The sequence below is a fragment of the Podarcis pityusensis genome (genome assembly GCF_964106645.2).
Source record: "Podarcis pityusensis genome assembly, chromosome: 1".
Taxonomy (NCBI): domain Eukaryota; kingdom Metazoa; phylum Chordata; class Lepidosauria; order Squamata; family Lacertidae; genus Podarcis; species Podarcis pityusensis.
Window position 1 is genome coordinate 91,701,472 of NC_138028.1, and position 19,313 is coordinate 91,720,784.

Consider the following 19,313-nt stretch of genomic DNA (forward strand, 5'->3'; position numbering starts at 1 on the left):
GGATGCACTGTGGAAAAGAGTGCTGTCACAGTCTTGACTGAATATCTAAGCTCTGGATCTTTCCCTCTAGTTGTTTGTGAACAGCTGTATAGACAGGCAGCTTCTGCTGCTGCTCTCAGTCTACAATCCTAAACAAACTAACATAGCATCTATGAACGCAGAGGGACTTCCGAGTAAACACACAGTTACATGGTGCCCCAATCTGAGTAGTGAGAGATTCCAGGGGTTTCAGGCGCTTACCCAGGGTTCGTGTTTCCTTTGGAAATGAGGCAGACTCTGGTGATTTTAGGATATATGGTTTATTTATACATATAGATAACCTGAGCCTACGATGAAAGCATTCACAGCATTAACACCCCAAAAGGGTTTTGCTTCTGCTATAGCCACAGCAGCTTTGGATTCAAACAGATGCCAGCCATGGCCCTCTTTCTCAGCTTCCAGCTTGCTGCGTTTAACAGACTGCAACCCTAAAAAAATGCTCTCCTTCAAACTCTGGCCTTGGTCCTGCTAACTAACAGAGCTAGAGGAGGGGCCACTCCCAAGGGCCATCTGACAGAGTCCCCTCTCTCTAGCCTTCCAAAAGGCCCATTGCCTTCCCTTCGTTGTTGGTTAAGGGCTGATCTCCCAAGTGATTTCCTGAACATGGGAAGCTGGCCTGGCCTGCATTTTAACATTTTACTGAATCCAGTGTCTGGCAGCCAATTTCAACACTCCCAAGCACTGAGTAAATTCTAACACTTATTAGACTCAGAAATTTAGGGGAATCTGCCCCCCACAAACTGTGGCTCCCACAACTCATAACACAATACATTGTCAACTGCACTGTCAGCATCCTTAGCAACCAGGAAATTAACTGCTGATTGCTCAGAACAAATGATGCCCACCAAGAACCAAGGCAGCATCCTAAATAATTGGCCTAATACAATGGATGCACAAAGCCTTAGAAATATATGTTCTTTACAGAACTGATGGTGGAATTGGGTCTACCTCCTGTTCCCTCAGCAGTCAAGTTTATTTACTAACTCCCATAGGATCCCAACTCATAGATTGACAGGCTGGCTTCTTAAAATCACTCCCAATAAGCACAGTCTTTTAACATACAAGTTTTCAATAAGAACATCTGAGGCTTTATTTCCAGATGTACAGATCTGTTCTGCTTTGGACTTGCTAAATGTTATTAGAAACACAGCTGTGTCTGCTCAGTAGACTTATCAATATGAGGCAAAAGGTCTAGTCATCAACTTTCAACACAAAGCTGCTCTTTTTAGACTATTTATATGTTAAAACAGCCAACAACAATTAGCATACCTCTCTCTCTCTCTCTCTATATATATATATTAAAAATGGTAAAGGTAAAGGACACCTGGACAGTTAAGTCCAGTCAAAGGTGACGATGGGGTGCGGCACTCATCTCGCTTTCAGGCCAAGGGAGCCAGCATTTGTCCACAGGCAGCTTTCTGGGTCATGTGGCCAGCATTACTAAACTGCTTCTGAAGCAACGGAAAACCATGTCAGAAGCCAGGACACAAGGAACTGCTAGGTTGGCAGGAGCTGGGACAGAGCAACGGGAGCTCACCCCGTCGCAGGGATTCGAACCGCCAACCTTCGAAAGCATGCCAGTGCATGTAGATAAATAGGTACCGCTGCGTCAGAAAGGTAAATGGCGTTTCTGTGCGCTCTGGTTTCTGTCACGGTGTTCTGTTGCACCACAAGCGGTTTAGTCATGCTGGCCACATGAGCTGGAAAGCTGTCTGTGGACAAACGCCGGCTCCCTCAGCCTGAAAGCGAGATGAGCGCCGCAACCCCACAGTCACCTTTGGCTGGACTTAAACCGTCCAGGGGTCCTTTACACCCACCCACCCCTGATTGGTGATATAATTTAGTTCTGAATGCAAAAAAATCATTGTTTAGTAAACAAATATCAGGAACAAGAGCAAAATGATAAATACAATAAAATCAGGGAGCAGAGCCACAGGAGCTGGTTTTTCAAGTTCCTCCTGCAGTCACCTCCCAACCTTGCACAAGAATGCAGATCAATGTGTAACAAGACAATCTAAAATGGTGATCAGTTTTAAGTTCTGGTTTGACCAGTGGCGGGGTTGACTCTCCAAAGTAAAATGAAACGGCCGGTATATCTCCCTCCTGCAGAGAAAAGAAGAATGCTACTTTTCTGGAACTCACTCCAGGGACAATATTTATTCTGATAGCCTTAAAGTTCTACAAAGGATTGCAACCATGGAAATTATGACATTAGCTGTGGCTGGACAAGCAGCTCTGGAATAAAATGGAACTTTGTGCAAAAAAGAGAGGCGGGGGTGGGAATGTAGTAATTTGCAAGCAGCAGGAAACTGTAATTTAGTCTCATGATTGGCCCTACTATTAGGCAATCATATTTTTACCAACATGGGGAGAGGAAGAGAAGAACAGCACCATTTGGTTTTTCAAATACTACATGACATATCTTCTTGGATCTGCAGTATTATTAGTGCTGGTCATGGCCTGGTCTGAAGGCACATAACACCTTCTAAAGTTAAGTAGCTCTGGTTGCAATCAGTGTTTCAATGGCAAACTACCTGGGAAACTCATATATGCCATCTCAAATTCCAGGATGGAAAGGCAGGATAAAAATGTTCTAAATTTTAAAATATTGAATAGAAGGATTTCATTTGTGGATATGCTTAGTAACAGTGAGTGTGTGTGTGTTGGGTGTAAACTTCCTTCTAACCAGTACCAGCCTAAGTCAAGGGTCTCCAACCCTGCACCCACAAAGGCCTTCTTTGGTGTCCCTGAGATGAGCCATAAACCACAGATTCTTGGCTTTCATTTTTTTAAAGAAGTTTCTAACATTTTTTAGAACCTGAGATGTGAGGCAAAATGTACAGATTCCATTCTTCTTTTTTAAAAAAGTGAGAAATTAGCCTGCCCCACCCTTTCAGTGTTTTACTTTACCCCTTCCCTCCCCCCCCCCCGGGAAATATTCCTGCAGATGCCTGTTTGTGAGAGAGGTAAAGATACATTTAAGAGAGAGAAGGAAAGATGGCCATGTGATGTGTGTGTTTGCAGAGGGGGAGAAGTGGGAGATTATGTATGTATGTATGTATGTATGTATGTATGTATGTATGGTTTGTAAGAGGGAGAAGGGTGTGGGTCAGAGACAGAGATATCCATGTGTGTCTGTGACCTGTGGTCAATATGCGTGAGACTGTGTGTGTGTGTGTGTGTGAGAGAGAGAGAGAGAGAGAGAGAGAGAGAGGGAGGGAGAGGGACAGAGGGAGGGAGAGATCATGTGTGATCTCCACAATCAGGACCACCAGGACATAGCTAACTTCCTTTAATTGAGATTGAGGTGGGGAAACAATTACTGTAGGGAAACAGCAACGATGGTACTCTCTAATTTTGTGTTATGCCTCCACAGCAGCCATTTTGTGTTTGGTGCCCACAACACTTTACCAAAGTTCAAAATGTGACTGTTGATCCAAAAAGGTTGGCAACCCCTGTCCTATGAGATACTTGTGAATCAGTGGAAAAGACATGACCATCCAGTGGGCAATCCTTTGACAAATTATAGGCGGTTACCCAATTGAAATTTTAACACAGAAAGAACTGTGGCAACAAAGGAAGACCTCATTGAGGCACAGAATACAATTTGCTGTCACCTATCCCCATTAGAAGGGACCGCGGGTGGCGCTGTGGGTTAAACCACAGTGCCTAGGACTTGCTGATCGAAAGGTCGGCGGTTCGAATCCCCGCGCGTCGGGGTGAGCTCCCATTGTTCGGTCCCAGCTCCTGCCAACCTAGCAGTTCGAAAGCACCCCAAAGTGAAAGTAGATAAATAGGGACCGCTCTCCAGTGGGAAGGTAAACAGCGTTTCCGTGTGCTGCGCTGGTGCTGGCTCGCCAGCTGCAGCTTAGTCACGCTGGCCACGTCTTCGGACAAGCGCCGGCTCCTGGCCTCTTGAGCGAGATGAGCGCGCAACCCCAGAGTCGGTCACGACTGGACCTGTTGGTCAGGGGTACCTTTACCTTTATCCCCATTAGACAAGGTAGTCCCATTACAGCTTTGTTAAAAGAACATCTTATGTACATTTGTAGCTTAAAAGGTGTCACCTCTAAAACTGGCCAGTGTATTTTTAGACTCAACCACCAATCTCAGTTTACCTTTCCGCTGCAACTAAGGAGTGTCAAAGGACAGGTTAAATAGACCTGATGAAGTGATAATCAAGGGAAAGCATGTTAGATCTAGAAGCTAAACTGGTCTCTTATCTATGAAAAGACTCCCTTGATGTGACCAATGCGCATTAACTGAATCAACCCAGCAATGAAATGTTACATTCCTCTTTCAATTCAGCTACACAGTGTTTCTGTGTATGGGCTTGGGGCCAATATGACAGTTAACGATGTTTCATTCTTAATACTTTGGCAGCTTGAGGCACTGCATTCTTGCAAGCAATACTTTTATTCACTACATTATTAGAGGCTAAAAAAATATGACATAAAGAACCTTGTACCTACAAAAGACATACAACAGGAATGGAGTAAGTGATAGTAAAACGATAAAATGAGTATTACATTTTACAGCATGCCAATGCCTACAGGATGTAGTCACTGAGATAACCGCAAAGTTAAAGAGTTTAATCAGGCTACCATTAGTGGCTTACTACTCAGAGGGTGAACCTGCACTGAGGGTCATTGAGAACAACCACCATTCTGCTTTCAGCCATCTGTATCTGTATCTGTGTATCTGTGTATCTGTATATCTGTATATCTATCTATCTCTCTCTCTATCTATACGCTTTCAAACTGCAAGGCTGGCAAGAGTTTGTTAAGGGTGCTGAGAGTTGTTATAACACCCCTATTCCTCTCACAAAGCTATTGTTCTCAGAGCAGCTATGCAAAGAGCTCTGAAAATTGTAGCATTAAACTGCTTTAAATGTATAGTGCAGACTGGGCCAAAGTTTGGAAGTCAGCAAACTAAACATTTATGTGTTCCCATGACTATTTGGTAGTCCAAGAAAGCAAGTATAATTAACTCCCTTCTCACGAGATCTAGACATAATAAAGATGGCGAGGCACTACATTTTTAACTAGCCACTACGGAGTATGTTCTTCTACCTATACACAAGGATGGGATCCTGTGGCCCTCTGGATGTTGCTGGACTCCAGATTCCATTAGTTCCAGCCAGTATGACTAATTATCAAAGATGGCAGAAACAGCTGGAGGGATTCCCCATTGCTGTCTGAGCAAAAGCCACTACAGGGTACATTCAGAAAAGCACAGAATTAAACATGAACATTCATTTATAGTGTTGCCCATCTCAACATATATTGTTTGATTTTAAATATTTATACTAAATCTTTTAGGACTAGGACAAGATCAGAGGAGGACACCCCTGAAGCAACAAGCATTTACATAATACTTCTAAGAAAGCTGAGTATAATGTATACAGTGCTGCTCCACAATAAAAGAAAGGTAGTAAAAACAAGCCAGGTTCACAATGTTCCTGGGCTGTATGATGCACAGCAACTCCACCTGTCTTTAGAAGGTGGTTTATGGGCTCTTTGTATTTAATAAGACTATTTTCCTCCTGCAATTTAAGCCATATAAATGTAACAGCACTGCATTTAGGACAAAAGAGATGCCTGCCTGCCAACAGTTTGGGGGGGGTGACAGAAGGGTAACAAATCAAATATTTGAAAGATCTGTCCTTCTGATTAAAGCGTCTGTCTTTTACATTTTTGCTCATGGCAAGCATGCTTCTGCCCTCTGGCAAGTGTGCTGAGCCTCAGCCTTCCTCTCAATCTTAGAACTTGCAGAGATGGGCTGGGATTGTCCTAATAGTTGCACAGCAGCCCCTTACCCCTCCTCTCAACCTCAAGAGCTGGAGGTAGTTCAAGAGCTGCTATGTGGTCAGGTGGCAACCAGCACATCTTGAATATGCGGAGGCCAAACCAACACAAACATCAATTCCAGATCCAAGCTGGTAAGGGGGAGCAGGGAGCTCACACTGCAGTGACATGAGGAGGTGGCCAGGGTTCCTAGCAATCATAATTTTTTCCTTGGTTGCCAAAGTTGGCCAACATTTGTTGCTTCTCTGGCTCTTTGCAGTAAGGAAGGGTGAATTAGTGAATTGTACTATTCAAAAGGGCTCTTTAGAAGTCTATTTCTGCTCAGGGGAACCAAACTGTATGTTCTACTCCCACACTATTTTGCACTGTTTGCTGCTTTTTCTCTCTGAAATGCTTGAAACCAGTTATTTTCACATAGAAAAGAGCAACCATTCTAGTCCCATCTCCATCACTCCTTTGTGTTCAAACACCTTGCATAGCTGAGGTATTGCACTTACGATGGCACCCACCCGTTTATCCTTCCTAGGATCCAAACTATTACCCTATGATTAGGAATCCAATCATTATTTGTGGTTGTCTAGACCCTCTGCCAGGTCATCTGATATACGCATGAAGGACTTGCGGGGAAAGGGAAGTTGTCTTGCATTCTTTCTAGCACAGCCTGCACAGATTCATGTCTGCTGAGAATATTGTATGCTGATTGCATCTGAAGCATCTTGTCCCTTTCTAGAGGAAAACAGAGGGATGCAGCTATATCTGTAAAGGGTACACTAGGGCCCACGGGCCTCAGTGGGGCTGGGTTTCCATTGCTGTGTTAATATGGGGATTTGCTGGATTTTGTTTTTTAAAAAAGATCCAGTATGATTAAATGGGTCCTCTTGAAATGGCATGACTTTTATCCCTTCAGTTGCCACCAATTACATCTGCCTCCACAGAATCCTCAGACTCAGCGTCTTCACTACTGCTATGGTAAAAACAAGGCAACCACAGATCTTTATGAATCCTCATGAGTTTTACAAGGGATCCCCCAAAAGTCACCATCATAGGTAAGCTCTGTTTCCACAGATGTAAGAAAGGGATGGAGGGTTTTTGGTATCTTATGTTGCTCTAGATCCATTATTTTTATAGTTTAGTCCAGGGCTGTCCAGTTTATATAGTTTAGTCCAGATCGATCGCGATCTACCAGTCGATCACGGGATGCCCCTGGTTGATGTCAGGATCCTCCCCCTATAACTAAATACCTAGAACTAAAAGGTAACCATGCTTGCTACGTTGTGTTGTGAGGAAACGGAATCACTGGCCAAACAAAACTTATGGGTTCTCAAATTTAAAGTCTTCCTAGATCAAGAAACTAAGAATGCAAAAGGGAGCCTTTAGCAAAATTAAAAATACAAACACCATAGCAGCAGCTCTTTTAAAGTAATACATTATTTAAGATACCAATTGTGTAACATTCCTAATGAAGAACATTTACTTGAGCAATCACCATAGCACTTAGTAGCCACTGTCTGTCTTTCCCATCACCATGTCTCCTACACATAATCACATCTCATCATGGAACATATCCCATTCCAGAACAGGACTTTAAATCACTTCATCAGTAGTAATTAGAACTACTTTTGGAAGCATACAGTGAACTGTGTTCAAAAACAAAACTTTTTTTAAAAAACACATTACAGAGAAAACTGCACAATAAGGATACAGGAACTGATTATACAAGAAGGCACAATCCCCCCCTCCCTCGGTGCTTTGTTGCAGGTCCATTTCTGAAATTATATGAAGCTTGGAAAGCTGTATATTCTCTGACCACATTGTGTGCTCTGAGATAAGTTATTACTTTTCCTGCTGATATAGAGCTGGAGGTGTAGGATAAAATAACTAAGGTCATGCACTTAAAAAAAAAATGATTTAAAGAGAATTTTTTCGGTACCAAGTACTGTAAGCTTCCTGCATGCACAAAACCCAGAGCAACACTGGCTCACAACTTAGGTATATCTATTCACCACATTATTCCCATTTTTTGCAACTACATTTTCTAAAATATCTGCAATTCAGATAGACCTTATTAAAATGAAAAAAGAAAATTGAAATGCTTTAGGTAGGACTAATTCATACATTACTGGAGCAGCCTCCGAGCTGCTTCCTTGTGGTTACATCTAATGCTAATCTAGTAACATCTGTCAAGAGGAAAGATTGAGAGTTGGACAAAATGACAGAGGGACACAAAGTGGTGTGGGAAGGATCCATATCACTCATTGAACCCATAAAATTCCTCTCTGCAGAGACTTGCCAAGGTGGCTGATCATGGGAAAGTGGCTCCCATGTCAACACAGTAACACATGACAGGCCTGTGCCATTGGTGTGAGACGGGTAGGAATGAAGAGAACCAACTCACAACACACACAACTTCATTATTCCTTCAAACATTAAAAAAACCACCCAAAGCAAAACCCTGACCAACTAGAAATAAGTATCTGTGTAATGACAGTGCCCACCTCATTTGCAGGGTAGATAAAGGGAGAATAATGGTGAGTGCTGCAGCAGATCTTGGAAGAGGTTACTCCCTGTTGCCCTTCTAAGCCAATATTTTCACCACTCAGCAATGAGCTGGTCTTCAATCTTACTGGAGCAGACCGCTAAGGTGTTACCAGAAGTCAAGTACCACATTTCAAAGGACAACAAAGAAGAACTGCTCATCAGAACCATATATACTTTGTTGGCTATATGTCAACTCTCAGCTTCACAGAAATATTAATCTGGTGTTTAAAGACCTGACCTCTACACTTCTATTCCATTCTCTTTCATGTAATGTTCTCTGAGCTTGCTGCATGCACTGACCAGAGTGTCACACATGTTGTTTTGGCAATTGTCAGGCCAAAAAGAACTGAAGAATTGCTGTATTTAGTCTGGCAAATTCTGGAGTGCAATTTTCTATTTAATTGTGTTAGTCTTACCTTGGTTTAGATAAGTCAGTGTCTCCTCATGAAGCTTCACAGCAGGGGATGTGGCCGCACAGAGCACATACTGAAATGGAGGGAGTTTTGTGTCATTCTCAGGGGAGAGTTGAGGCTCTTCCTGTTTAAAGATTGGGAGTGCGAGGACATCACTGAAACAACACAATGCATACCCAATTAGCAACACTGCATTACAACTCTGATCATACAGAAGTACTGGCGCAATAACAAAGGTTGAAGGCAGGATCTGTAGGACCCATATCCCACAAGCAAACATTGTTTTTACCAGAAAGCCAATACGACAAATTCATTAATGAAACATTTGCAATATGTGCAGATATAGTTAAGCGGTGTAAGGGTAGAAAAGTCTACTCCAACAAAACCATTCTGGCTTCACTTACTTACACCACCAATGTTCACCCATAAATATACATTCCTGCCATTATTCCCACAACATGCAATGTAGCAAATATGTTGGAAAGCACTGAGGGCTAACACACACACACACACACACACAGAGAGAGAGAGAGAGAGAGAGAGCGCACACATTGTGAAAGGAAGATGCCAACACATCTGAGTTGGATTTTTACAGCGTAGCATTTACTCTTAAAAGAGAAGGATTAAGATTTTGCTGGGAAATGGTCTTGAGTAGGCATAGGCAAACTTGGCCTTCCAGATGTTTTGAGACTACAACTCCCATCATCCCTGACCATGAGTCCTGTTAGCTAGGGATGATGGGAGTTGTAGTCCCAAAACACCTGGAGGGCCAAGTTTGCCTATGCCTGGTCTTGAGCTAAATAATGAGGCACTCTTTCTGAAAACCAAACAGTTGAATCCAAGGACAAGTAAACAAGAAATTCAGTTCCTGCAACCTTCCTTGTACCTAACAGCTCCCATGTAGCACTATGAAATGCCTCCTCTCAGTTTAATGTCCCAAAAAGTACCCCTTCAAAGAAATAATTTAGAACCTCAAACCAGCATCTGTTTCCAACCCACAACAGTTCAATCAACATCTCCCTCACCAGAAATTGCACATAAATAGGTGTGTAAGAGCCCCCCCCCCCCAGCAACACCAATATGTCAGGTTTACCATGCAAAGTAGGCATTTCTTCAGTGTTGGGCAATGAGTTTAATCAAGACTAAGCAATGGACATTGTGTGAAGATAGCAATCTGGATTCCTATCAGATTGCTGCGCTGTATACTTATCACATTAAATGGACCTCAAAATACTTGTTTCTCAACGAGAACATTTTGCTTATATAGTTGGCAGCTGAAGACATGAGCTGCTGGTCAGAATATATTTTCAAGATCTAATGATCAGCCCAATTAAAGAAGTGCTTAGAAGACAGCTGAAAATAACTACATTTATTCTACATTAGAAAGACAGATCTCTTAAGATTTTGCTTTGTGATGCAAGAAATGGGTTTTCAAAGGGGAAGAACTAAAGAGAGACTGGAATTAGAAGGGTTAGTAAGGTAAAGGATGCCTGGATGGTTAAGTCCAGTCAAAGGCATCTATGGGGTGTGGTGCTCATCTTGCTTTTCAGGCCGAGGGAGCCGGCATTTGTCCACAGACAGCTTTCTGAGTCACGTGGCCAGCATGACTAAACTGCTACTGGCACATGGAGGACTGTGACGAGTGCCAGAGCACATGGAAATGCTGTTTATCTTCCCACCACAGCGGTATCTATTTATCTACTCGCACTGGTATGCTTTTGAACTGCTAGGTTGGCAGAAGCTGGGGCAGAGCAGAGGGAGCACACCCCATTGCATGGATTCAGCGCCACCACTGAGCTTCTTGGGATTGCTGATCGGAAGGTTGGCAGTTCGAATCTGCCAATGGCATGAGCTCCTGTTGCTCTGTCCCAGCTTCTGCCAACCTAGAAGGGTTAGTACAATAGGCAAAGAGCTATACAGACAATTGGAGCCCCATCCTAAGCGGCAAAAGTATCAAGGTAGAAACAGAAACCCTTTCCATCTACTACTCCAACAAAAAATGCTAGCCAAGGTAGTTACCTTAAGGCTATTCCCACTCAGAGAACAATGTGCAAAAACTTATACAAAGCACATACGAATTCCATACCCTATGCATTAGATAAATGGAGATGGGTGCACAACACTTCCCTGGGTGACATTCCCTCTTGTGGTAGATATTCACATTTATGCTATGTTTAGACTGCTGACTTGCGTCTATAAGTTTCTGAACATGTTAGGCCACATTCTAAGGCTGCTGAACTAGTCACAAGACTGAAAACCTATGCAAAAGTGTCATGAGTCCGCCTCTTTTAAAAGTGTATCATCAAGTAGTACATTAGTGCACTGTACATACAGCATAAGGTGCCTAGTTTTAACGAGATAGAAAAAATCTACTTCCAATCATTTTGCATCAGTACTTGGTTCAAGTCAAAACCAATGCCATTTTGTAACTGATTATATTACAATACCAATATCTGAGCTGAAAGAGTAGTAACATACTTCCCAGCTTCTCTAATCAAATCAAATTAGTTTTGTTCCCTTGGTCTGATCATTATGTTTTGGTTATCCAAAATATGCAGCACAATCTTCTTTGTAAGTTAAAAGGAAATTGGAAAATGTTTATTGAATGTACGGGGGGGATGTGTACACTTGAAAATGCTGGCAGCATTAAGATAAATTCAACAGTATAAATAAGTTTTGATGGTTGTAATAATGGAATACTGAATGGTTTAGTTTATGTAAAATATGCATGGATTTATGGTTTGCAAAATGAACCATGTAAGGAGAAGAAGGGAAGTCACTGATACTGTAAGGATGTTTAAATGAGTATTTAAAATTGTAAAACAGAAAATCTAATTATATTCCAGGTTTCGGCAGCCACGCATGCGCAGAGTGCTAAATTGCACTTTGCGCATGCACAGAAGTGCCGAATTGCAATCCACGTGTGCGCAGACATGGCGCTGTGGGTTGCGAAAGCTGCAGGTTGCGAACGTGCCTCCTGCACGGATCACGTTCACAAGCCGAGCGTCCACTGTATATATATGCGCAGCACAGATGCCCATCATTTTGGTCCAATGGTCATCATTAAACCTCTTGGCATTTCAGTTAGGGGACCAATTTTCATGAAATTTAATGCCAAGTATACCTATATGCATCAAGGCAAGGATGGGGAATCTGGCTTCTGAGCCCATTGAACAAAACATACTAATTTGGCAATATTTTGTGACAAAAAGTCCTTAACTGAGAGAAGTTGACATTTTATCTGATGGAGAAAAAAGGACACATCAACCATAGTGTTAAGCATGTGACTAAATTACTTACTTCACTGCATTTAAGATGCTTTTCGTAACCTTGCACCCAAACAACATGTGATGCTCAGTCACATGTAGTTTCTTTCATTTTGCAAAAAACGTAGGCATGCGTGGAAGCTGTAATCTGCATGAAAAATGTTGTTTGTGGAGCAGGCCAAGGCAGTGGCACTTCTTACTTCCTCACCTCTACTGTGGTCTTCACACTAATGCCCTTCCCTGCCAGTTTAGAGAATGTGATTTTTGGCAGGAGGGGAAAAGTTATAGGTACTTTACACATCTAATTGTAAAACGTTGGTCCAGCATAGTGGCAACTTCAGTTCGAACCTCACTTTAATCATTAACTCAGTGAATGGCCTTAGGTAAACTACTATCTCTCAGAATCGGATCTGCTGTATGCAGGCAATATTGCTTCGACTCACAGGTTTACTACAAATAAGGTACTGAGAGGGTGTGGGAAATGCTTAGAACATCAGGGGAAGCGCTAAGCATTTAATGACAGATATTATTATTATCAAAACCTGAGCAGTAGTGAGTGTTATGAATACATTAGTGTTAACCAACCCCTCCTTTATTAAGCAAGGTAGTGAGCCAGTGCATACTTACTCAGAACCTTCTAAGTTCAACAGAACTCCCACTGTTCTAGGAGCATTTTCCGACAGGGAATTTCATTATCACGAGCAGTTTCTAAGCTCTGGGCACAGTACTGTGCCTAAGATTTCAGATTAAAACTGCAGAGTGAAAGGAAAGGAGGTCCTTTTTCTGCCTCCCCAATTCCAGCTACCCTCTAAAGACTGGAGAAGAGACCCTCTTAAGAATATTAAGGGGTGGGCAGGGAAAGGACTAGGTCACGTGAAAAATGAACTTATTTTAGCTGTAGTTCATTCATTTTCAGCTTTGTACTCTTGTTATTAAAAAAGCGTGCCTAGACATTCTGCTGTTGCGCCCATAAGCTGAGTTTAAGGTGCCATTTAGCTCTGAGCTTTCAGATCTCAGTTTCTAATGCTGAGTGTGAATAAGACCTTTGCTTCAGTTAGGGAAGTGTCATGTGCTAGGATAGCCCTAACCTGCTGTCCTTCAGATGTTTCTGGACTCCAACTCCCTTCAACCCTGTCTGGCCATGCTGCTCAGAGTCCAACATCTGGCACCAGATTGGTTGCCCTTATGTTAGGGGCTCTGGCTTAACAGCAGCGTAGTGGGACAGAGCAGCAACAGAGCTCTCATTGAAAATACAAGAGCCATCTTCATTAACTCTGGGAAGTCATGAGCACTTTCCCTATTAGGGAAGCTAATGGAGATGGAGCACAGGTATTATATAACTAATATCTCCTGGGTAGGGACAGTGAAAAATAATTAGAATGCTTTAAAGACGCACCCCAGAGGTATACCTACCTTACCACACAGCTCAGGGTTAAGCAGAGAAGGTTGGTCCACAACAATGGTTTTGCATCTCTTATAGCAAGGACTATTTACAGCATGCCAATTTATTTGTTTTAGAGCCACTTACATTTATTGCCTCACCCCATGCCGCAGAATAGGCTTGTCATAGTTATGCAATTCAAAAGGCTCGCCATCTTAACATTACAAGAAGGACAAAGCAAGGTTAACAAAAGGAGGAAAAGAAATCCTTAAAGAATACTGACCTACCCCTTCCAGAATTACTCCACCAAAATCTTTGCAGTTCAGTTCTACCAGCTGCCTAAATTTAGGCACGTCCACACCTAGTTGTGAAACTCTCAGTGGTTCACTCTCTCATCAGCTGACCTAGGAGAATCTCCCTTGTTTTATATTTTGCACTATTTGTTTGTTTTAGTATATTGAAATTGTAAAACACTTAGGTAAGAGGGGGGAAATAGACAAATAGAACCGATCCAATAGAAAAAGCAACCTAACCTTCCATTTTACAAATTCAAAACAGGAGCAAAAAACCTCAAATATTTTGTCTGTTACAGGATGCACTGGATATGTTGCTCACTACTCTGAGTGAGAAAAATAGATAAACTGCTTCTGTAGCTGACTACATGGGCAGATATTTAGTACAGTGCTACTCAAAGTGTTGATCCACAAATTGGTCCTGTTCCACGGGTGATGAGCTGCCAGTCCACAGTGACTCCACCACAGCTTCAGGGACCAAATATGGTACTGGTCCCTGGCACCTGGAGTTGGGCAATGCCAGTCCACCACATCAAATAATTTGAGAAACACTGGCTTAATATACAGGTGCTGGGTCCAGAATAAGGATTGAAGAGACAAAGTACTTTCATTCACACCAATAATAATCTCTGCTCCATACCACTGGTAAAATGATACACAATGTATTCAAGCAAACTCTTACATAATCAAGATTTGTTACTTTTAATAAATAATAATAATAATAATAATACCTTTATTGTCAATGTACAATTTGTGTATAATGAAATTTTACTGCAGATTGTATGAGAAGCTAACTTATTGTTTCTACACTTTCCCTAATAAATAATCTTCCACACTTTCCCCCCTTTCCCACATTTTTTTTTAACTAAGGAGATCGTAAAATAAAAGTTGCTTTTTTTTGTCCAATACAGTGGATGCTCGGGTTGCGAATGTGATCCGTGCGGGAGGCACGTTTGCAACCCACAGCATTCCCAACCTGCAGTGCCGTGTCTGCGCATGCGCACGCTGTGATTCGGCGCTTCTGCGAATGCGCAAATAGCAATTTAGCACTTCTGCGCATGCGCCAAAACCCGGAAGTAACCTGTTCCGGTACTTCCGGGTTCGGCGTGCTGCGCAACCCGAAAATACGCAACCTGAAGCGTCTGTAACCCGAGGTATGACTGTGCAAAGAAACACCCTCTTGGTTGTAAAGAACACAAGCGTAGTCCTCTGTGCACCTATATACACCTTACAGAAAAGTTATTATCAATAGTAGCTTCTGATGCACAAAAAGAAAATGGCAAAAAGTTCCAAAAAGAAAAGTTGGTAACAGCTGTCGATATTGTTGTTATGGTACATGAATATAAATCAAGCCAACATTAACAGTTTCAGTTCAACCACATGTAGAAATTGATTGCAGAGTTTACCTTGCATTAACTGCCACTGAACCTGCTTGAATTTCAGTAGGAGGGGTAGTGGAGGTGGTGAGAGAGATGAAGTAAAAATATCCTCAAAAAACAGAGCATAAAGCAAGGTTAATGTTCTGTCACAAATCTGAAATAGGTAAGAGTTGCCCCGAGAGACTTTTGTGCCTTTTAAAAAGTTAAAACAGAACTGTTTTACCAAGGGTAGAATTTCCTATCAAAGGGCAAAAGGATGGGGGAAGGTGCAGCTAGCAGCAGACAGGTGTCTTCTTCAGGGTTTGGGTACAAGAATGGTCCTGGGTGAGAGATCCCACAAAACAGCAACAGCAACATTACCCTTGAACAGTACTGAGACCAGGACAAGACTCAAGTCAACACATACATACATGTTCATACCATGGAACCAGCACCACACTGTGCCAGCGAAGGGTGTAGGAAGAACACAAGAGCCTGTACCAACAGCACATTCAAACCATTAGTGCATCATGTGTTGCTCTATATGGCTTGGCTTTTGCCTGCTTATTGGTGTCTAGAATGCCAAACAAGTTATAACATGGAAAACCGTTAGGCACGAAACCTAAGCGATTGCAATTTAAGTTTGCCATTTGCTCCTACACTCCAGCTAAATGCAAACTTTATGGCTTCAGTATCAAACCAGCTTTCTCTCCCCCTCACACCCCAATTTGTGTTCACCATCCAGTCTGATGCATTTGTCATCTTAAAAGCTTCTTCACAGTTTTCAGACATTTTTGTTGGTCCTACCAAAGGCATTGCTTGACTATGGATTTTGAAATAGCATTCTAGACACAGTTCAAAAGCACAGATAAAAATCACACTATTAAAATAAAAACACAACTGTACAAGTATAGCTTTCTGTTGGGAAGGGCTGGAATGTAGGTTTTCCATTTGCTATCTTTTACATTACCCACTGCCCCTTTTGCTAAATAAATAAAATGTGACCGATGTGGAAATAAGGCAGGAAAAAACTGGATTAAACAAGCCCAGTAAAGTGAATGAAAAGGATCTAGTCGTCATCATTCAAACGAGGGGAGGAGATAAGAATGAGAGAAAGCTGGTTTGGAAAGCTAGTGCCTCTATCTGCAAGACATTTGCCAGTGCTTGCAAGACACTTGCTCAGTTCTCAAAGACCACTTTGCTAAATCTTCCCAGACCTGTTCATAGAGGGATTAATTTAAGGGATAGATCTATGGGCTCTACTCAAAAAAACCCCATGCCGTACTAAATTTGCTACTGTTTAAGGTGCTGTAAGGCTTGGTTACCCCATCGTTTAAGGATGGCTGGAAGTGCTAGTCTGTTCCAGCAATCAATCTCTTGTGATACCTTAAAGATGAACCATTTTATTATGCCATACATTGTCATGGACTAGAGTCCCCTTCATCAAAACACATGAAGTGTTAGATAGTTCTTAACTGGCAAATTCAGTACAATTATATGCATGACTGTAGAGTACTGTATGCACATATATAGAGTTGAAGAGGTGCATATGTATATACTTGCCATTCCAGGATTACACTTCATGCATCTGATGAAATGGACAGCAGTCCAGGAAAGCTTATGGCACAATAAAATTGTTAGTCTTTAAGATACCATAAGAATATTTGTTGCTTTTGTGGCAAACGATGTTGCAGTGGCTACTCTTCTAGAAATAGTTACAAAGCTTTTTGTTATACCACAGTTAACGGATTCACAGTCATGAACACCAAGTGTGATCCTTACTCTCTCATAAAATGCACTGGGAGAAAAAAGTCTGAGCAATCTATAAGTGCACAAACACAATGCAGGACTCTGTGTTAACTAACCCAAACTAAATAACTACTTGGGCACCAGAGCTTCCACCTCACTCACAGCTGTGCAGCTTTTCAGTGACAAATTACTGGAAAGGCATTAAGAGGTAATCGGCATTAACTGACCTGGGCTAGAAGCTGCAGTCACCAGGCTCCTTTAAGTTTTCTGGAATTTCCACTTGTTCAAACCCACATCATACTTCCCCCCACTCCCCAAAAAAGTGGGAAATGTACAAACAAGTTCAAACCATTAAGAGAACCCACAGAGAGGGCAGCTCTCCCTAGCTATCACAGGCGAGCATGATAACCCACAGCTGCCTCACTCTCTCCTCCTGCTCCAGAGAATGGCGCCCATCCAGCTCCCTGAAACAGACTAGTCCATCTCAGCTGCCACTGCTCAGCAACCCATCCCTGACCACAAGATTCACACACACAGATGAGGTCTAAATGGAGTCCACTTTCACAAATCCACATCTTTCCGAGATGGCGCCTATCCTTGCCGGTGGCACAGCTACATAAAGATCCATTATTTTTACCAGAATCCTCATAACTTCAGAAACTGCACACGCACACCACACACGTGTCTTTTCCTCTCTCTCCCTCTCCTCAGAACCAAACACCTATTTAGATTAGGGTTACCAGACGTCCCCGTTTCCCGGAGACAGTCCCCGGATTTGCAAATCTGTCCCCGGGAAATGTGGCAGCAGCAGCCTCAGCAGCCCAGAGCCAGCCTGGTAGTGCAGTTGGCTCTGGCTGGCTTCAGGATCTGCCCACTGCCATGGCGCCTGCCATTTTTCCTGTGCCATGGCAGCGAGCAGCTCCTGAAGCCAGCCAGAGCCAACTGCACTACCAGGCTGGCCCCTCCTGGGCAAAAAATGGCAGGCGCCATGGCAGTGGGCAGATCCTGAAGCCAGCCAGAGCCAACTGCACTACCAGGCTGGCCCCTCCTGGGCAAAAAATGGCAGGCGCCATGGCAGTGGGCAGATCCTGAAGCCAGCCAGAGCCAACTGCACTACCAGGCTGGCCCCTCCTGGGCAACAGCCGGCTGCCCGTGATTCCCGAGCCTCCCCTGATCTGTCAAAACAAAGGGGGAAGGAGATCAGGGAAGGTTCAGGAGTCACAGGCAGGCAGCGCGCCGTTGCCCAGTTTTTTTAAAAAAATGCACATTTATGTTTCACAGGGTGTGAAAGAAGGGCTTTGCATGTGTGCTTCGGCCCAGGGTCTTTTGCCACACCATCCCCACTACAGTGGTACCTCGGGTTACATACGCTTCAGGTTACAGACTCCGCTAACCCAGTAATAGTGCTTCAGGTTAAGAACTTTGCTTCAGGATGAGAACAGAAATCACGCAGCGGCGGCGTGGCAGCGGCGGGAGGCCCCATTAGCTAAAGTGGTGCTTCAGGTTAAGAACAGTTTCAGGTTAAGAACGGACCTCTAGAACGAATTAAGTACTTAACCCGAGGTACCAACTGCACTGACTTCCTGTTGCTACTCACCTTAAAAAAAAAAAGTGTCCCCGATTCATTGAAAAAAAATCTGGTAACAATAATTTAGATTGCCTATAATATTCCGCAACGCGCTGTCAACTGATGGTGTTGTGTAACTGAGCCCAGTCAACCACAACCTCTTAAAATCGTTCGCCCCCGAAATTAAACAAACAAACCCAATTTGGCTCCACTCATTCCTGCTCAGTATGCTTCTAGCTCTCTCTCTCTCTCTCTACAGCACCACGCCGCCTGGGTCCCGCTCCCCGTCCTTCCCGCATCCCTGACAGGGCAGACATGGACCCTCAAAGGCTGCAACCATATGCACGCTTTTCCTAGCGGCAAGCGCCGCTGAGCGCAGAGGGTCTTGCTTCTGAGCAAACACGCAAAAATAAGAGCGGCAGCTTGCGCTGTACGTCCCTAATGTGGAGCCCAGCAAGGAGACCCCTCGCTCCAGAGACCTTCCTTCTGCTCTGCAGCTTAACCACTAGCCCCAACCGCAAAGCCATTGCCCTGCTCCTGTCTGCCCGCATTTTAGCCGCAAGACAGTCCGTCGGTAAGTCAGTCGGTCGACGTCCCCCCGCCGCCCCGCTTGAGAACCTTGCGCCCTTTTCCCGCCTGACGGCCGCTCGCTCCCCGGGCTCACTCACCGCAGGTAGCTGCCTGTCGAGTGCTGGTTGTAATGCTCCGGCTGCGTGTGCCAAAACAGCATCTTCTTCGACGGCTGCTGCTACCGCTGCTGCTAAGCTTCGCCCGCCCGGTAGCCCTAAACCCAAAATCCCCTACACGTCGAGGCGGGCTACGAACCCCGAAAGCCGAAGCCAGCCCAAGACCAAACTGCGCGCACTCGGCAGCCGGCGCCTCTCCGCGCGCTTTTATTGAGC

At 43.6% G+C, this 19,313-nt stretch overlaps 1 protein-coding gene across 1 annotated transcript in view; it reads right to left on the minus strand.

The window, feature by feature from the left end:
- The window catches only part of TFCP2L1 (transcription factor CP2 like 1), a 40,139-nt gene extending 20,834 nt beyond the window's left edge, over positions 1–19,305 (minus strand). Inside the window, exons 1-2 of the mRNA XM_081008169.1 lie at positions 19,080–19,305; positions 8,801–8,952 (exon numbers count right to left, since the gene is read on the minus strand). Of these exons, the coding sequence (XP_080864295.1) occupies positions 8,801–8,952; positions 19,080–19,141 (214 nt within the window). The 5' untranslated portion in view covers positions 19,142–19,305. The remainder of the gene's footprint in view (positions 1–8,800; positions 8,953–19,079) is intronic.
- Positions 19,306–19,313: the final 8 nt, after the last annotated feature.